Here is an 18,850-nt window from a genome sequence, read left to right on the forward strand (position 1 = left end):
ATGTTCCTTCCACCAGGGGAACCCAATTCCTGGGAATGGTGGGGTGGAAGAAGTATGTATATGGTACAGAACCAGAGGCACCCAAGACATTGGCTAGAGAACCCTTTATGGGTTCTATCTGATTTTTTAATCTCTTCCATCTTCTAATTGTCTTTCTTAATGCACAATGTCCAAAGCTAAGACTAATGCAAGTGGGGAAATTGTGGTTACCATCAAGACTCTAGACTGACAACCATTGTTTCTACCAATAACTCCTGACCTACTCTTCAGGATACATCAAGGATTCTGTGCTGCTTCAGGACAGTCAACTTAACGTACCAAAGAATCTCAGACCACAACAGGACCTTTCAGGTGTACCCCTCAAATACCATCTCCTGCCTGTCTTCCCTCCATTTTGGATTCAACAAGGAAAATCTTTTGGACAAGGTACATGTTGATTTTATCAAACAAGATCTCAAATATTGGGATTTTTAACAGCATAAAATGAAGTTTTTCAAAATAAGGTCTAGAGAGTCTTGGTTTCCTTGTCCTCACCTATAAAATGAGGGAGTTAGTCTAGACCAGCACCATCCAATAGTACTTTCTGTGATGATGGAATGTTTTGCATATATATATACGTGTGTGTGTGTATGTATATATATATAGTGTCCAGTTCCAATATAGTAGTCACCTGCCACATGTGGCTACTGAGCACTTGAAAAGTAGGTAGTGTGACTGTGAAAATGAGTTTTAAATTTTTATTTACTTTTAATTAATTTACATCTAAATAGCTACATGTGGCTAGTGGCTACTGTATTGGACAGTGCATGTCTAGAGTTTAGATTTTAGATTATTATGCCTTTTTCACTCTCAGAAGAAATATCAATAACCTCAGATACGCAGATTACACCACCCTTATAGCAGAAAGCAAAGAGGAACTAAAGAGCCTCTTGATGAAAGTGAAAGAGGAGAGTGAAAAAGCAGGCTTAAAATTCACCATTCTAAAAACTAAGATCATGGCATCAATCCCATCACTTCATGGCAAATAGATGGGAAAACAATGGAAACAGTGACAGACTTTATTTTCTTGGGTTCCAAAATCAGTGCAGATGGCGACTGCAGCCATGAAATTAAAAGACTCTTGATCTTTGGAAGAAAAGCTATGTGTTCTTGCCTTAAGAACCCCGTGAACAGTATGGGCCTCAGTTTCTTCATTTATAAAATGAAGATGATCATACCCACCTTGCATACCAAATGGGATATGCAGTATCTGGTACACAGCAAGTGCTCAATAAGTGTTATCGACATCCCTACCTTGTGTTTTTTAAACATAATTGTAACACCCAATTGCCTATGATCACAAGGACCGAAAATCAACTTGTAAAGAAGGAAAAATAGCTCAGACTATATCTCGAACCCTGACTGATGGTTTTATAGGTTTTAATTTTATCTCCCCTTGGCCTCATTCTCCTTGCCAGACACTGTACTGGAGAAAGTAGCAAAAGCCCTGGCCACAAATTTCAGATCTCCCAACAGTGTGATGTTGGCTAAGTTACTTACGCTTCATGCATCCTTAATTTGCTTATCTATAAAATGGGAGTAATGCTATCTGCATTCCACCCTCTCTGGGTTGTTGTAAAAAAATCATAGGGGAAGACATAGGTACAAAGCTGTCTAAGAGCTCTAAATTATTACCCCCATTCACACTGTTTGAGTAATCTGAACCCGTATTTGAGATAGAGCACATGGTGTGGTCTCCTTTCAAAACTGAAACTTCCCATACCTTGCTTGCTAACCTGTTTCTGTTAAGTGTAAACAAATGAGCCAGAGCTGACATTTGCTGAGAAAAATCTTGGTTTCCTTCACATAGATTGAGTCATATATTCAATATCACCTGGGATACAGCCAAAAGGAAGAATCCGTCTCTGTATCCTCCTATACAAAACACCCTGCCCCAGGTTAAGCAGTCTGCCATGTAAGACCATTCAGCAGGTCAGCAGCCATTTGCCCAGAGTTTCACTTCCTATACCCTTAGAAATGCTGGTAGAGGCTACCAAGTGCATCTCACCAGGAAGGGTGGCCCTGGAGCCTGGCTTGACCTCAAAGGATCATTCTAAACACATAAGAAGGTCTTTATGTCTTTATGTGTTTTATGCTGCATCCTATATGCAGCTGCTTCTTGGGGACAGGCAGATCGAGGGGCTCCCTGAGTCACTAAACTGAGCAGAGCCCCCGTACCTAAGCGTGAGTCTGCATCTGCTCCACCAACACTCTCAGCATCAGCTCTGAGCCAAGGTCGCCTTCAGGAGCCAATGGGCAGAGGAAGGGGAGCTGCAAGGAGGAAGTGCTCCATAGGTGGGCACTTGGCTGTTGATCCAGTGACACCAAGGATGACGTAGGGAATGACGAAGGTTGGGGAATACAGGAGGACGGTGAGGCTGGCCGCGAGCCTCCAGAAGTCCAGTGCTCCAACACACACAGAGTGCCTGAGGGCTTCCAGAGCCCCTGGTTGAAAGACAACCCTACATCATGCCTCAGAGCCACAAGCAGAGATTTGAGGTGTTGCTATAGCAGCTCCAAACAGGGAAGGTTTGCCAGACTATTTCAGCAATAAATCTACCTTGAGTAAGTGATGAAAATAGCTGCAGAACCCTTTAAACCATCGACGAAAGATTTGTTCACTGTGCTGGAATCATCTGTTGACTCAGATCCTTCCTGGGGGTTGCACAGACAGGGTAAGTGCAGCTTGCTAAGCAGCCGTCCCACCGCAGAGGATCGTCTGAGTTTCTCTACAAGGAAACGACCAGTAGACAGCCCCAGAAATCAAGTGCTTCAGACTGAACATCTCAGTGACAACAGAGCAAAGCTGCAGGTCATCCCACCATCATCACACCTCGGTTATCCCCTAGCCCCTCACAGTTGACAAAGGGCTGTCACATGCATGATCTTATTTGAGCTCCAGACAACTCTGCAGGGAAGCAAGGGCAAGAAATCAGTATCCACATTTTACCAATGAGGAAACTGAGTCCAAGAAATGACTCAACCTTAAGCTCCTGACTCCCAGAACAGTCTGTTCCACTGAGCTGGCTGCCACTTCCATAGAGACACTACCAGAAATACAGAAATCAGGACAGCGGAGGAACAAGGGCCTTGATCAACACTGTTGCTCAGAAAAGCAAGAAGGGAGGTAGTTTGTAAGCAGCTAACAGCGTCATACTCGTATTTGGGCTTGCAAAGTTGACCCACTGTTCACCTTTGCAGGTCAGCAGGACCTGGATGAAGGGGAAGCTGGGGCTGGTGGACAAGTGGACCAGGGCTCTGTAGTCAAGGACCGTGGCATCCAGGGGACTTGCTTGCCACCACTCAAGAAGCAGCCCTGGCAGAAAGATGAAACCCAGACAGAGGTACCGTTTCTAATGGGGGTCCCCTTTCCCTGATGGCTCAGAGGGTAAAGAGTCTGCCTGCAATGTGGGAGACCCAGGTTCAATCCCTGGGTTGGGAAAATCCCCTAGAGGAAGAAATGGCAACCCACTGCAGTATTCTTGCCTGCAGAATCCCCATGGACAGAGGATCCTGGCAGGCTACAGTCCATGGGGTCACAAAGAGCCAGACATGACTGAGCGACTTCACTTTCATTTTCTGTCATTGTTCTTCTTGACTTTGGAGATGATACTCTCTCCCATCACCATTTCCTGGGGTCCTCCAGAGAAGAGAAAAGTGTTACTACTTTGAGCCTATTGATCCCTGATTTTCAAGGTGCAACTGGTAGAACCCTAGCACTACAGATGCTCCATGGGAAAAAAAAAATTGGGAAATGCTGTGCACCACATTCTCCTCCCAGAGAGGCACGGTGCACATTTGACCATGGACCATTTGAGAAGTTCTGTAGTAGAAGAGCTGGTTTAACTTTAACTTGTAGTTTTCCAATCTCACTTAACCACAGATCCTCCCTACACTCTTCACTCCATCTAGGCATCTCTAGTCATCTCTAGAAAAAAAGGGCTTTTGGTCTTAGAGTTGGAAAAGCCTTGTTTTGAGTCCTGTATCTTGCTAGCTGTGATGAGCATATCTAAGAAACTTAACTCTGAGCCTGAATTACCTCTTATGTAAAATAGAGCTGTTATCACACACACCTCTCAAGTTTGCTATGAGGATTAAATCAGTAAAAATGTAAAAATGCTTTTTAGGGACTTCCTTAGTGCTCCAGTGGCTAAGAAACTGTGCTCCCAATTCAGGCGGTCCAAGGTTCAACCACTGGTCAGGGAACTAAATTTCACACGCTGCAATTAGGAGTTCACATGGCACAGCTAAAACTCAGTGCAGCCAAAGGGAAAAAAATAAACTTTTGAAACTCTAAGGCCTGTGTGTGTGTGTCTGTACAACAGAGAAGCATAGATAACGCATGCTCCTATCTTGAATAAACACACATGACTTACAAGAAGATCATGTGCCAATGAGATAGGAAAGGGGGAGAAGAGAAGTACCACCTAGTGGGAGGGAAGAGACATTTTATGATGGCTAAAAACAGTGATGCTAGCATGAATATACTTGATGCCACAGAACTATACGCTTAAAAATTATTAAAATGATACATTTATGTTATGTATATTTTACTGTGTTAAAGAAGTCTGCCAAAAAGAAAAGACAACGATACTAGAGCTCCATTTTGATTTTTAATTTTTTTTCAAGAAAGCAGTATACATCAGGCATGGCTAAATGTCATTCTTTCTATCACTAGCAATAAAACATTTTATGAATGTAATAAACAGCATTAGAGATCTGGCCACGATAACCATGTTTTTCTTCCCAGGCTGCTAAGAAGATTTCATCCTTGGAATCACAAGTCTAGCCACAAGGTCTGACTGTTAGAGGAACCGGCTCTGTTCCTTTGCAAAACCTGTTTTCAGGAATGCCTATCTGTCGTTCCCTAGGACACGTCAAAAGACAATCACCATTGTATCCACACTTCAAAAGAAAACCACCAAGAAAAAGCACAGCAAACCTCCAGGAGGACCCTCGGGCATGCCCTCTTCGATCACTCTTGGCTCCTGCATGACAAATCCCACACGACATTCTACTACGGAGGCACTTTCCCCAACAGGAAGGCAGACCTCAGCGGTAAGAAGCCGAATGCCTTGCTTGTTGATCTGGGTAAACCTGATCCTCCAGAGAACACTGAGCATGCTGAGTGTCTCTTCCTCATGCCACTCACCTTAGAAAATAACCACTGAAGTTCAGCCAGAGGTGGGAATGAGACTAGTCTTCAATCACACACATTCCACAATCAGACTGCCTGTGCTCAAATGACCCCCACTTACTAACTGTGACCTTGGGCAAGTTATTTAATCTCACTGAGGCTCCATTTTCTCATATGTGGAATGTGAATAATAATAATACCTCCATAAGGCTATTATGGACTTCCCTGTTTGCTCAGACAGTCAAGGATCTGCCTGCAATGCAGGAAACCTGAGTTTTCCAGGCAAATCCCCTGGAGAAGGGAATGGCAACCACTCCAGTATTCTTGCCTGGAGAATTCTGTGGACAGAGGAGCCTGGGAGGCTGCAGACCATGAGGTTGCAGAGAATTGGACATGACTGAGTGACTAACGTATTAACACTAAGGCTATTATGGGGATTCAGTTAATGCATGTAAAATACTTTGCACAATTCTCGTCCCACAGTCAGCACTTAACACATAGTAACTATTAAGATTATTATTAGTCTCTCCATCACCTGACTCAGCCATCAAGAACCCAACCCAGATCATGAGATTAGGGCTCCCTGAAGCTGCCTGAGCCACTGTGGCTCTCCAGATGTCTCAGCATCTCCTTGCCTCTCTTCCCATTAACCCAAAGGTGATTAAAGTTGAAAGTCAACTCTTCATCCCCATGCCTGCAAGTAATAAGCTCTTGTTGCCATCCTATCTCTACAGACAAACAAGGGACTATGAAGCTGCACCAGGGCAGAAGCAGCCACTTGTTCAAGGAGCCTCCTGCTGAACGATGTCTTTTCCCTCCTGTAGCATCTGCTGCTGGCTCAGAAAAAAACATGCCTGGGGACATGAAGAAGAAAAAGGTGTGTGTGTGTGTGTGTGTGTGTGCGCGTGCGCACGCATGTGCACGCACATGCTTAAAAGATTAACCTCAGTCTAGGAACGAGGTGATTCAAAGAGATGTCTCCAAGAACTGGCTTTACTTGCTTTTGAGCTCACTGTGTGGAGTTGGACTAAAGGGGTAGTAATTCACTAAATGTTGAAAACAGTGAGTAAGAGGAATTTCAGCTGCCCTGCATTAAAGCAGATGGTGTTACCACACTGATGGCAATAGAACCCTTTACTCTGTTAAGGGGCTGAGGGTTATCTGTAAGCATGTAAGGACAGAATTTGAGTTTGTAAGCAGCTGACCCACTTCAAACTCAAAATGCTTGGAACCTGGCAATGGTTTTGCTTAACTGAGGGTCTGTCAGCTTCGAAAATGTAGGATAAATTTTGCAGGTTTATCAACCCCTTCAGAAATTTCAGGTACATCTTCCTGAACTTGTGCTGAGCGGGACTGAGCAGGGGCTCTGGAATGTTCGGCCATCGTGGCAGCTGTATGACTTGAGCGAGCGGTTCACCGCTGAGCTGCTCCTCCTCTGTGCACAGGGATAATACCAGCCTCACAGGGCTGATGGAAGGATGAAAGGGAACGAAGCACTTATGTGAAAGTATCTTGTGTCCAATAGGGACCCACAACAACGTTAGTGGGATCCATGCCATCTGACGTGGCCCTGAGGAGCCGTGGGCACGCCAGCTGGCCCCAGTGCCAGCGAAGAGGTTGTTTTCCGTCTGTTCAGGATTTTCTCAGATTCTCTATGTCTAAGGTGATCTAAATCTTTCCATTCACACCAGAAGGACCTCTGGCTTTTCAGGTTCCTTTGGACCAGGAGTAAACAGCAGGCCTGACCTGCCAGGGTCACCCAAGCCCAAGGAAAGTCCTCAGTCTCACACGCAGATCATCCCAGAACTGAGCCAGGTTCAGAGGATAGGAATCCCTCCCATCAACCTATGTATACGATTTAGCAGAGGAAAGCAATATTTTCCACTATATTAAAACTCTGTAAATTTTTAATTACAATGGAGAAATTTAAGGCATAGCTTGTCAGCCATATCTCACACGAACCATTTAGAGTTTCCACATAGATTTCCCAATGCAAACCTTGTCAAACAAAATACAAAGGTCGGTATTCAGAAAAGGGCAGTTGGTGGGCAGCTGGCTCCTGGAGAGTGGAGATCTCTAGGAACAGAAAGATCCCATGTGCATGCATTGGGTTAATCATTTTCTTAACGTCTCAAAACTATACATATTACCCTGAATGTTGCTGGGTGAATTTCCTCCTCATTCAACTCTAAACACGTAGGATGCTTGTGTGAGTGTCTGATCTTTTTTTCTTTTTGAACACTAAAAAGTGAGAAACATTTTTATTTTTCCTCCTGTGAAATTGAACTCCCTGAAACCCAGCACACATATACATTTCATAGAGCCGAGTTCATATGTTAAAAGCTGCAAACTAAAAGGAAAAATTTTTAGCAATTTCTGAATAATTGGAAACAGGAAGCTCTAAGTACTAGCCCTAGTGCCTCTCTCTCCCCCCACCCCCACCGTGCATACATACGCCTATGTTTTGGAGCTTTGGGGACATAAAGGAAACTGGGTTAAAGCTGTGGTTGATCCTGACACACAGTGATTTTCTTTTTCTAGCTATCTTCATATTTCAGACGTGTGGAGACACCTAGGTATTCTGCTAGTGGCAAGATTCAGTATTAAACCCTAAGGACAGAACAGTCTTCTCTCAAAGAAATATTATAGAAATAAGCCTAGTTCCAAACACTATTGTAACTATGTATAATTAACTCATTTAATCCTCATGGCAATTTATGAGGTGGGCAGTATGATTACCCCCATTTTACAGAAGGAGAAATTGAGGCTTAGAGAGATTACACAAGGCAAGCAAATATGCAAATGTGTGTTCCTATTTCTGCCCTTTCTTACCTGAAAGGTTGCACAGTCCACAGTCTGAGCCTTGCCTTTTTCCCCATAATGACACAAGTCAAGATTTTTCCCTCTCCAGACATGGAAATAGCTCCAACATGTCAATCCGGCTGTTTCAGGGCTACAAGAGAAAGAAAGACTGCATATCCTCACAAAGGCTCTTGAAATTACCATGTTTATACTTCTCAGAGCAGTTGGAGACTGGGTTAATGGGGACATAACTTAGTTCCCACCAAGCAAAGCAGCCCCACTCTAGTGAGATGACCAGCTTCCAGGTTGGTCAGTTTTCCTTCTCAGCCCTGGATACAGAAGCAACATCACACCCAGCAGCTTCTGATGCTAGAGAGTCAATAAGATACCATATCATTTATCCCTTGCAGGCAGCAGGATTTAGATACCTGCCATATTGGGGTCTGTTTGTTTTTACATTTTCTCCAGGCACCTAAAGCTTTGAAATTACCTCTTATCTCAGAAGAACCACCCAGAGTTCTGGACCCCCTGAGGAGTCAACTTAAAGCCAGTGAGCCCCCAGCAGAGCTCTTCATCTTCCCTGTGGAGATTCATTATCATAGCCAACACCCGCCAAAAGGCAAGGCACAAAGAAGAGGTGGGTCCTTGTGAACGGGTCTCCTGAGGGAATGAGGCAAGCCAGGAAGGACTGGAGTGTGGGACCCACTCATGCAGCCCTCTCCTAAATCACGGCTGACCCTCTCCAGGGTCACCCCCTTATGAGAACTTTTTTAAAAAGAAACAAAAAGGATAAATCTGCAAATAGGTCTCTACTGGTCATATTCAACTCAGTTTTTAAAATATGCATTGAGTCCTTCATTAAGCAGGGCATTTTGCTAAACTGTGGAAGAAAATGGCAGTCAGCCATACACATAAATAAGTCCAGGGCACCATAGATGTTATAAAGGTGCAAGGATTTTCAGGCAGTTTACAACAATTAAATGCCATATATAACTGAAATTGAAAAAATAAAAATCTGGTTAAAAAGAGTAGAGAAATAAATTTTATCAGACATCTGCAATGAATTCATTGCCTTTGATAAGCACTGGATTTAGATGAGCTAGCTACCTGGCAGCCAGGATAAAAAGGATATTTGGATCTTTGGATTTTAGTTTTATGAAAGATCAAAGTTTGTCTGAAGAGCCACTTTTCCTGATTTTTTGTAGTTTATTTTATTGAAGTATAGTTGATTTATAATATTGTGTTAATTTCTACTGTACAGCAAAGCGATTCAGTTATATGTATATATATACAGTATATATAGAGAGAGACATTCTTTTTCACATTCTTTTCCATTATGGTTTATCACAGGATATGGACTGCAGTTCCCTGTGCCTTACAGTAGGATCTTGTTGTGTGTTCATTCTATATATTCCGGTTTGCATCTACTAACTCCAGACTCCCACTCCATCCCTACCCAACCCCTTGTCCCCCTTGGCAACCATCAGTCTGTTCTCTATGTCTCTGAGTCTGTTCCATTTTCCTGATTGTGAATTAGGTAACATTATTATGTAACTTAGATGATTTCTACAATCCTTGTCAGGAAAGAGATTTTGAGCTTCTAAGCAAAATGCTAAGAGAGTCCAAGTAAGGAGAGATCAATTCCAACCTAAGACTTAGAAAGAGGCTTCTGAGTGACCACTCATTTCACCCTGCACACAAGCAGAAATTCTTTCTGATCTTCCCAAGCCATTCCACAACACCCTGGCCAAAGACACATTATTGCCCCTGGGAATTTTCTGGGCAGCCTGAGGCAAAAGGCAACTCTCTAAACAGCTGACTCCAATTTTGAAAAGTCCTAGTTCTGAGCTTTCTAGAAACTTCAGAAAAACTGCCACTGATTTCTGAGTTTTCACTCTCCAGCTGTTTGGAATTCTCACTATGAAGAATATCATAACTGTTAAGCTTAAAAGACTGTCAATGGAAGGATGCATAAAGGAACTTTCTGAGATGATGAAAATGTTCTGAATCTTAGTTGGTTGCATGGATATATACATTTATCAAAACTCACTGAACTGTTTACTTAGGATCTGCTTGCTTTCACTGTATGTAGATTTTACCTTTCCAAAAAATTATGTAGCTCCTTAAAACACAAACACACAGTATTACAGTATTTTTAAATGCAGGGTTTTTAAAATTATTATTCAGGTCTAATGAGGCCAGTATATCAGGAGACACTTGCCAGTGAAAAGATAGTCTGTTACTCACAGTTCCCAAGAGCAGAGGGCATGCCATGTCCCACAGGGCCACATGGAAAGAACCAGGGTCAGTTAGGAGGCAGAAGTGCTGGCAGGGGGCACAGTGTGTGTGAGGAGGGGAGGGCGGATGGGGGGTGTACAGGGAATCGGCAAGAGTTTTTATTCCATTTTTGGCAGGAAGAAATGGCCGAGGCAGGGCAAGCAGGCTAAGCAAGTTTGGCATTGGCTAGCTGGAATAACTTGGGCAGACTCTGTGCATCAGGGCTGTCCCTGGTTGTTGGATACCTGGCCCTGGGGTCATAAAGGCAGGGTGATAGTGGCCTGGCAGGGACAGGGAGGCCTGGCGTGCTGCAGTCCATGGGGCTGCAAAGAGTCAGACACGACTTGGCCACTAACCAACAACAACATAGGGTCCTAGAAGTGTAAGAGCTGCTTAAAGGAGGTCATGCCTGGGGAGCAGCGGGAGGGGCTCTAGACTGGTTAGTTGCCGTATGAAATATGCACTTGCCTTTACTGTCTCAAGGGCCTGGCTAGCCCTGGGAGAGACAGTCTCCCCAGGGTCAGTAAAGTCCCAGAAGTCAAAACACTAGAATAAAAAGACATGCTCACTGACTCACTTTGCTGTACACCTGAAACTAACACAGCACTGTAAATCAACTATACTCCAATTTTTAAAAGAACATGCCTAAGGCACATAAAGACAGGACTATCAGCAGGATTCAGTTGAATCCTGATTATCTTCCATGATGACCCTGGAAGGAAGGTCACAAGGACATCATGCACCAGATTCTTAAAGCTATTAGATCCATTGAGCTTGCCAACACACTGCCAAATGAAAACCAGGAATAAAATACAGAGAAAGTGAATCCATTGAGTTCTTCCTTCTTGTGTATGTCTGTGAGGACTCTTTCAATAACAAGTGTTAGAAGGCTAACTCAAACGCTCTTAAGCGAAAAAAAGAAATGTATTCACTCATGTAATTGGATAGTACAAGGATCAGCCAACTCCAGGCTGAACTGGATCCAGGTTTCAGAAAATGTCCTCTGGACACTATTTGTCCGAGTCTCTCAGCTCTGTTAATCTTTCCTCTCAAGTAGGTTATCCCCATGTAAAGATGGCCTCTTGCAAATCCATGATAGCTTGTTAATCCCAGTAGAATGGATATACCTCTTAAAAGCTCTTGAAAAAAGTACCAAAATTGCCTCTGATTGGCCAGGCTTGGGCTTTGTGTCCTCCCTGGACTCAATCACTGTGGCTATGACAGTGAGATGCTCTCATAGCCAGGCTTCAGTCACATGCCCGTCCCTGGAGTCAGAGAACAGACCACCCAAAACCACATGGAGTGAGTGACAAAGAGATGGGTCCCCAAAAAGAAGAGACAGGGACTTCCCTGGCAGTCCAGTGGTTAAGACTCTATGCTTCCAATGTAGGAAGTGCAGGCTTGATCCCTGGTCAGGGAACTAAGATCCCCCATGCTGTACCCCCCAAAAAAATTTTTTTAAAGGCTGAATGTTTGAGAATTTCCTGGTGAGCCAGTGGTTAGGACTCTGTGCTTCCACTGCTGGGAGCATGGGTTCAATCCCTTCTTGGGGGATTAAGAAAAATAAATAAAATAAAAAGCATTAAAAAAAAAAAACAGATTTTTTTAAAAAAAGAAGAAAAGACAGCTGGCAAAACCCACAGATGTCCAGCACAACTTGGCTTTCTCTCTGTCTCCTAGGTGCTCCACAGCCTGAGTCAGCACCAGAAACAGAAGAGTACACGTCGTCATGGAGACCTCCCCTGAAGCAGGTGTCCCTAAGGGGGTCAAGGGCGTTAAGAGTGCATCTCCCAATGGACACAGACAGGGACACACTCTCGCCTCAAGGTAGCTACTCCTTCCCTCCAGCATCCCACAGGATCCTGCTCCAGAGGAGAGCAAGGCAAGACATGTCAGGGTCCCCAGCCACGAAAAACGAGGCTAGAAGGGACAAAGCTCCTCCCCAGCTACTTGAAGGTACTTCTGCTCAGACAGCAGCTGCCATAATCAAAGTGCCATAGTGAAAACAACTTCGTATCTAGCTCACTAGTGACTAATGAAACCCCCTAAGAATATATTCTATGGGCTTCCCCGGTGTCACTAGTGGTAAAGAACCTGCCTGCCGATGCAGGAGACATAAGAGACGTGAGTTTGAGCCCTCTGTCGGGAAGATCCCCTGGAGAAGGAAATGGTAACCCACTCCAGTATTCTTGCCTGGAGAATCCCATGGACGGAGGAATCTGGTAGGCTACAGTCCATGGGGCTGCAAAGAGTCAGACACGACTGAAGAGACTTAGCACACAAGAATATATTCTGATTGCAGATGTAAAACAGCACCAAATTACTAAACATTTACTGCACACTCTAGTTTCTATCTTTTTAACCTAATCTACTTAGAAATATGTGTTTATTCAATAAAAGTTCATAATATCAATAAAAGTCTTCATTTTTTTTCAAAACATCATATGAACATCTGAAATTATGTATATATCAAAGTGTATATTTTTAGGTGTGGATAGATTGGAAATAATGGGCCATATTTAGAAAGCTCTTCACTTTTAGAAAACAACCTCCTTCCCCAAGGGCAAGATGACAGGATCACAGATGCTAGGTAATCTCTGACTGGTGGTAATCAGAAGTAGAAGGAGGCACATTAATATTTAAGTTCCTCCTCAGTGCCAGGCACGCTCCTCAATTTTTAACACCTCTCATCTCATTTGCTCCTCACAACAGTCCTACCCTTGTTTCACAGATCAGAAATCTGAAGCCCTGGGAGATGAGGAACTTGTCTGAGGTCACGCAATTACAAGTGGCCTCACTGGGCTCGGAGCTGCCTTCCAGTCTCAGAACCTGTACTCTTATTCATCAAACTGCACTGCCTCTCAGAACAAACAAAGCAATGAACCCAGGTCACGACATTCTTGACACATTTCAGTTTTGAGAATGGTCCTTCGATTTTTCTGTGTATTATTATATATATTATTTTATTTTGTCATTTTAGATATTAAAACAGTAATAGTATATAGGTAGTTTCTTTATTTTTAATTTTCAACTTCATTTTTTTAATGGAGTATAATTGCTTTACAATGTTGTGTTAGTTTCTGCTGCACAAATGAAGTGAATCAACTATATGTATACATATATCCCCTCCCTCTTGGACCTCCTTCCCATCCCCTCATCCTGCCCCTCTGGAGCACCGAGCTGAGCTTCCTGTACTTTAGCAGGTTCCCACTAGCTATTTCAGTTCATGGAACTCAAAATCAAAAAAGCAAACAACCCAATCAAAAACTGAACAGAAGACTTAAAAAGACATCTCTCCAAAGATACACAGATGGTTAAGAGGCACATGGAAAGATGCTCAACATCACTAATTATTAGGGAAATGCAAATCCTTTGATTTTTGAGGCAGGGGCTTGTTTACCATATTTCTTAAGCGAGAGTTAATCGTCCTAAAGAATTTGAAGTTGTTTGTAAAAAATCCAAACATGGCAAGGGTCACTCTGTGAGTAGACAGGGAAGAAAGCAGATCCTCCCTGTGCACCACAACGTTCAAGGCACAGCCTGAGCCACCAGGATGGATGGCAACACCAGGGAATTTTGTCTTCTGTGCTGCTCACCTCACCAGCCCTCCACTTGTTTTGAGCTGCTGTGTCCACTGGGGACAGAGGATCTAGAACTTGTCCATCCTCTAGATCTACGAGGATCTACTACCCTGCCAGAAGGAAGTTGGCTAAGAAGTCCCTGATCTCTTGATTAGTTAATATGTTAGTTCAGTGTGTAACTCAACCGGGTAGCAGATACATTAAAAAAAAAAAAAAAAAAAGGATGTGGGGGTTCAAACAGGCAAGATTTCCATGGGAATCTTTCTCATCCAAGGGTCCCTGAGGCAAAGGTGTTTAAAACTAGTAAGTGAGACTATCCCACTGTCCAGAGGTTGCACAGACCCGTTTACTTGCCTAGCCCTGGATTGTTTCACTTCTCATATCATAAAAATGAAGCCAGATTTTATGTATGCACATACACACATACATATTTTATTTTATTGCTGAACCATCTGAGACTTAACTGCAGACTTTGTACATTTCATCCCTTATCAGCATATGTCTCCCAAGAGCAAGGATGTTCTTCATAACCACAGTGCAATTATCACATTCAAAAATATTAACATTGATGTCATACTGTTTTCTAATATATAGTCCACATTCCAATTTCTCTAATTATACCAGTAACATTTCTTATAGCTGTTTTCTTCCCAATCAATCCAGGATTCAACTCAGAATCATGCATTGTATTTAACTGTCACATCTCTTGAGCATATTTTTCTCTAGAACACTTTCGCAGTCTCATTTTTCATGACACTGACATCTTTGAAGAGGATAGGCTAAGCTGCTTTACAGAATTATCCTCAATTTAGGTTTGTCTGTTTCCTCATAATTAGATGCAGATCAAACATTTTGGACAAGTATACTAAGTTGGTTATGTGCTCTTCCCAGGGCATTACATCAAGGGACATAAATATGCCTTTATATTTATCCCATTAGTTATAATTTGCTCCATTATAGGTGATGTTAAACTTCTTCATTTGGTTAAAGATGTGTCTGCTAGGTTTATCCATTGTAAAGACACTTTTCCCTTTGTAAGAAGTGGCTTATGGTACTTTGAGGCTGTGTGTGAAGCCAGCTTTTCTATACAAACAGCAAGAGTACATTGAACATGAAATAAAGACCACTCTCTCTGAGATTAAGACAAGGTCTCAATCACTTTTAGATTACTGGGTTTTACCCTCTCTAGAGTAGTCCCTGCTGACTTTAAGAAAGAATAAAAGAGAGAGAGATGGAGGCCAGGATGTGCTCTGTGGAGTGTTATCATCCATGCTGTTACCGTCTATCATCTGGAAGGGGCTGCTGTGTGCTTTATGACCCAGAGGGGCCATGTGATCACTGGTCGGCTTAGGAAAATTGCTTTGTGGTTGGAACTCTGTAACCAATAGTCCCATGAGCTTGAAGGCTGGGTCTCCCCAGTTAGGGAAGGACCTGGCAGCCTCCCTTGCCTTTCTTCTATCTCAGGAGTCCATCAGCAGGACAAGAATAAGAACAACCACTGTTCGGCTTCTCCCAGTTCTTAGAGGTTCCCCCAAGGAAGGGTCAAAAGTAATCCCGCCTTGGCTATGGGAGATACCTGGCCTCTGCTCCTTAGCAGGGCTGGAAAAAAGAGAGACCGATGTGAGAATGTGGGGAATAACCAATTCTAGACACCAGGAGCCATCACTCGGAGAGTTAGCAAAGAGGTTCCCTCTGCTTCTTGCTGATCCTGATTCTTACTCATGCTTTTTCTCCTTTTGCTTTTGAAGAGGATGTTGCTCCGCCCCAGAAGGGGACCTCATCACCGTCCCTGAGGAAAGGAAAGAAAAGTCCAGAGAGCCAGAGAGGCCCAGACAGCCCCAGGACATCAGGCCGCAGCAGCCCCACAGGCCCCCCATGTGAAAGACCAGCTGGGGGGGCACTTCCAGCAGCAGGACAAGGTAATCACTTCTGGGGTAGATGCACCCCTTTGGCTTGTCTGTGACTCTGGGCTCATTTTAGTCATCTTCCAGGGCCACACATAAGCTGTCTGAAAGCCACCCCACTGAAGAAGGGAAATCAGCAGTGTTTCCGACCATGTCAGTGGGATTAACGCTCACCATGCTTATTCCTCAAGAGTCAGTCCATGTTTTTAAAAAGGGTTTTCTGCACCAGCTCACACTGCCAAGCTGTTCTGTGCTTCCCTCCCTCCTGGCAGCACCCATGATGAGGCGGCTCCCTGCGCTCATCACAGAGACTCCCTACTGGGTTTACGGGGCATTCTCCACGCCGAGCCATAACCCTGCCTGCCGGGGGACCTGGCTAAGGGGAAGAGTCCCCAGGAAGGAATCACCCTCCCCAGCCCAGGGAGCTGGGGTCCCAGCTCACAGAGCCCAGCCCTGTGAACAGAGAGGACTCCAGATCTCTTCTGAAGGGTGAAGCAGGCAGGACCACACCCTCGGTGCTTTAGCCCCACTCGGAGTTCTCATCCTTAAGAGCCAACAGATCAGGAGGAGACAGTGCAGTGATAGCTTCTGTGGGGGCAGCGCACAAAGCAAAAATTGCTTAGAGTCCAAATCACCCCTGAAAATCCCTTAGGGAGGGTCCAAGCTGGAGACCTACGAACCCACAAACTTCTAGAAAGTGCAGCTCAACCAGCTGTTCCTCCTTCATCGGAGGATGGGCAACTTTCTCAGGTTGAGCAGCAGATGAAGTATGTTTGGTGAAGAAAATGCCTCTGTTAACAGTAGAGCCTCACTCGGGGCTTCCAGAAGCTCACACTCAGAGAGGAACATGGCAACTGAGAGCCACCAAGAAACAACAGGCACCACCACTTTCGTCCCATCCCACACTCACTCAGGGACAGACACCTCGCTGTTCAAACCCTGCTTGCTCTTGCTCCCCCTGCCTCAAACCCAGCGTGTATATTTGAAGCCTTGTGAGCATAAATTCAATACATGGATCAATAACCCCATTATGTGCTTGCATCTTCTCTGTTTAAGGCTGAAATGGTCAAAATCAAATCCTGTCTCCCCCTCCTCCACCTCTGTTCTTTCACCAAAGAAACTTCCCAACTGTTTCAAGGTGGAACCTTTTTCTTACAATTCCCTCCCTTTTATATTTGCAGGGCAATGATGCTCTCTTAATTTGGAGCTAATTACCTAAACTTTAGGTACCATAATGTCACCACCAAGGGTATTCCTACGAGGTTTCATTACCCAGGACAAATCACACCAAACACACAGACAGACAGACACACACACACCCTCCTAATTGGACACCCTTACAAAAGGAGAATCTGATTAGAATAAACAACAGGGCTGTGACTATGAAAGAAGTGTGGCCTGAAGCCTCAAGTGCATAGGTTGAGTGTGTGTAAATGAATGTGTGTACGAGGGCACATGTGTGTCTGATGGCATGCGTGTGCTTATATAGCTATGTGAGTGCATGTGTGTACTCGTGTGCTCACGTGTGTACGTGTGATTAAGCAGGCATGCAGGTTTGCCTGTGCTTGTGTTGCTGTGCATCCCTGTCTGTGCACACACACCTACATGTGTGTGCATGTATGCTATGTGTATGGGTACATGTGCATGCACACCTCGGTGTAAGTACGTGTGAGTGTGTGTTCCCGTGTGTGTCAGGCCTCAGTGTATGTGTATAAACACACACTTGTAAGCATCCACTGTGATTGACTGCCAGCTCTTCTCCTGACCCCTTTGCCTTGGAAATGGGGAAAGTCAAGTCAAAGAAACATCTTCAACTAAGCAACGGGGAGAAATACAGTTTTCTTCTCCTCCCTGGCCCGAGCCCCTGGAGTCACTAAGAGCGGCCACACTTGACCGTCAGGGCACAGCTATGCTGCTGAGTAGGGCACAAAGGCACAAGGCAGAGCAGGAAGCAGAGGCTGGAGGCTCTGAGACCTGCGCCGAGGCTCTGGGCTGCACACGTGCTTGAAGGACACGGCTCCATTTCCTTCGCACAAGATGCCCCTACCAGCCTCACCTTGTCCCTGCAGGGATGCCTGAAACCAAAGGACCCTTCTTTTCTAGACCTCACGGAAGCCATGGCATAGGCAAGTGGCAGCCCCACCCCATTCATCCCACACTAACTTTAGACAATGGGGCCCAAACATGGCGCAGCTCTGGAGAACCCCAGGAGGGAGAGGGCAGCGAGCTCCTGAGCACACCCTCCAGCAGCTCCCCGCTGGGGAGAGCAGGCTACATTCGGCCTCCCTCCCCTGCTCTAGTGCTAACACTCACTGCCGGTGCCTGTGCTTATTTTCAAGAAAAATCTGGAGACCCTACATTGGGACACTTCTTGCAAGGTCCAGGTGGAGAAAACATCTGCCTGTCCCTCCCAGGGCCCACCCACACCCAGGAGCTTCCGTCACGGGAAGGTAAGATGAGACAGCCCAGGTCAGCCCTGTTTCCTTGGGGGAAGATTCTACCTGCAGCTTCCAAAACTTCCCAGCAGCAGAGACATCATTAAAAACAGACGCAAGTCAGCCAGTTTCTCTCCTCTCGCTGACACAGAGGTGCTTCTGTAGTTCAGACACAATAACCCAATGTTTGCTTAACAAGTTCGCTCTTGCATCAGGAGAGAGACGTTCCTGTGGAATGGCTCGGAGGAGGCCTAATGTGCTGTGCTGATGCCTCGATGAGGATGATAAAGCCCTCTTGGTATTTGCCCAAACTAAACACCATCTTTTCTCTTCTTTCCAACCACCCTCCAGAGGTGGAGGTGGCTAATTGGTAATCCAATCAGGTCTCCTTGTAATGAGCGTTGGTTCACTGCTGCAAATCATCTGGCTCCTGACAGATAGCAAGGCAGTTTCCAAAAACCCTTCTGGCAATGTTCACTTTTTGGAAAAGGGATGTTGGCTCTGAGCAATAACCATCTTGCAAAGGGAAAAAAAAAAAATGAAGTCAGAGGGTGATGAGTGTCAACCACCCAGGAACCTTGATGATATGTATGCATGAGTCGTACAGCCATCAGGCCTCTTGATGAGGAAGATTAAAATCTGCACTTGTTTCATGGGTGATGTCATGACTGCATC

The 18,850-nt window shown here is 44.7% G+C and overlaps 1 protein-coding gene across 5 annotated transcripts in view; it reads left to right on the top strand.

Annotated features, from left to right (window-relative positions):
• The window catches only part of KIAA2012 (KIAA2012 ortholog), a 126,146-nt gene that overhangs the window by 19,168 nt on the left and 88,128 nt on the right, over window positions 1–18,850 (top strand). For 4 of the 5 annotated variants that reach the window (XM_070770257.1, XM_070770263.1, XM_019975170.2 and 1 more), the window contains exons 4-11: window positions 271–426; window positions 3,241–3,383; window positions 4,911–5,097; window positions 5,911–6,053; window positions 8,447–8,615; window positions 11,936–12,082; window positions 15,585–15,755; window positions 18,080–18,190. In XM_070770257.1, coding sequence (XP_070626358.1) covers window positions 271–426; window positions 3,241–3,383; window positions 4,911–5,097; window positions 5,911–6,053; window positions 8,447–8,615; window positions 11,936–12,082; window positions 15,585–15,755; window positions 18,080–18,190 — 1,227 coding nt within the window. The remainder of the gene's footprint in view (window positions 1–270; window positions 427–3,240; window positions 3,384–4,910; window positions 5,098–5,910; window positions 6,054–8,446; window positions 8,616–11,935; window positions 12,083–15,584; window positions 15,756–18,079; window positions 18,191–18,850) is intronic. The other variant, XM_070770265.1, reaches the window with a different exon arrangement.

The sequence above is a fragment of the Bos indicus genome, chromosome 2 (genome assembly GCF_029378745.1).
Source record: "Bos indicus isolate NIAB-ARS_2022 breed Sahiwal x Tharparkar chromosome 2, NIAB-ARS_B.indTharparkar_mat_pri_1.0, whole genome shotgun sequence".
NCBI lineage: Eukaryota > Metazoa > Chordata > Mammalia > Artiodactyla > Bovidae > Bos > Bos indicus.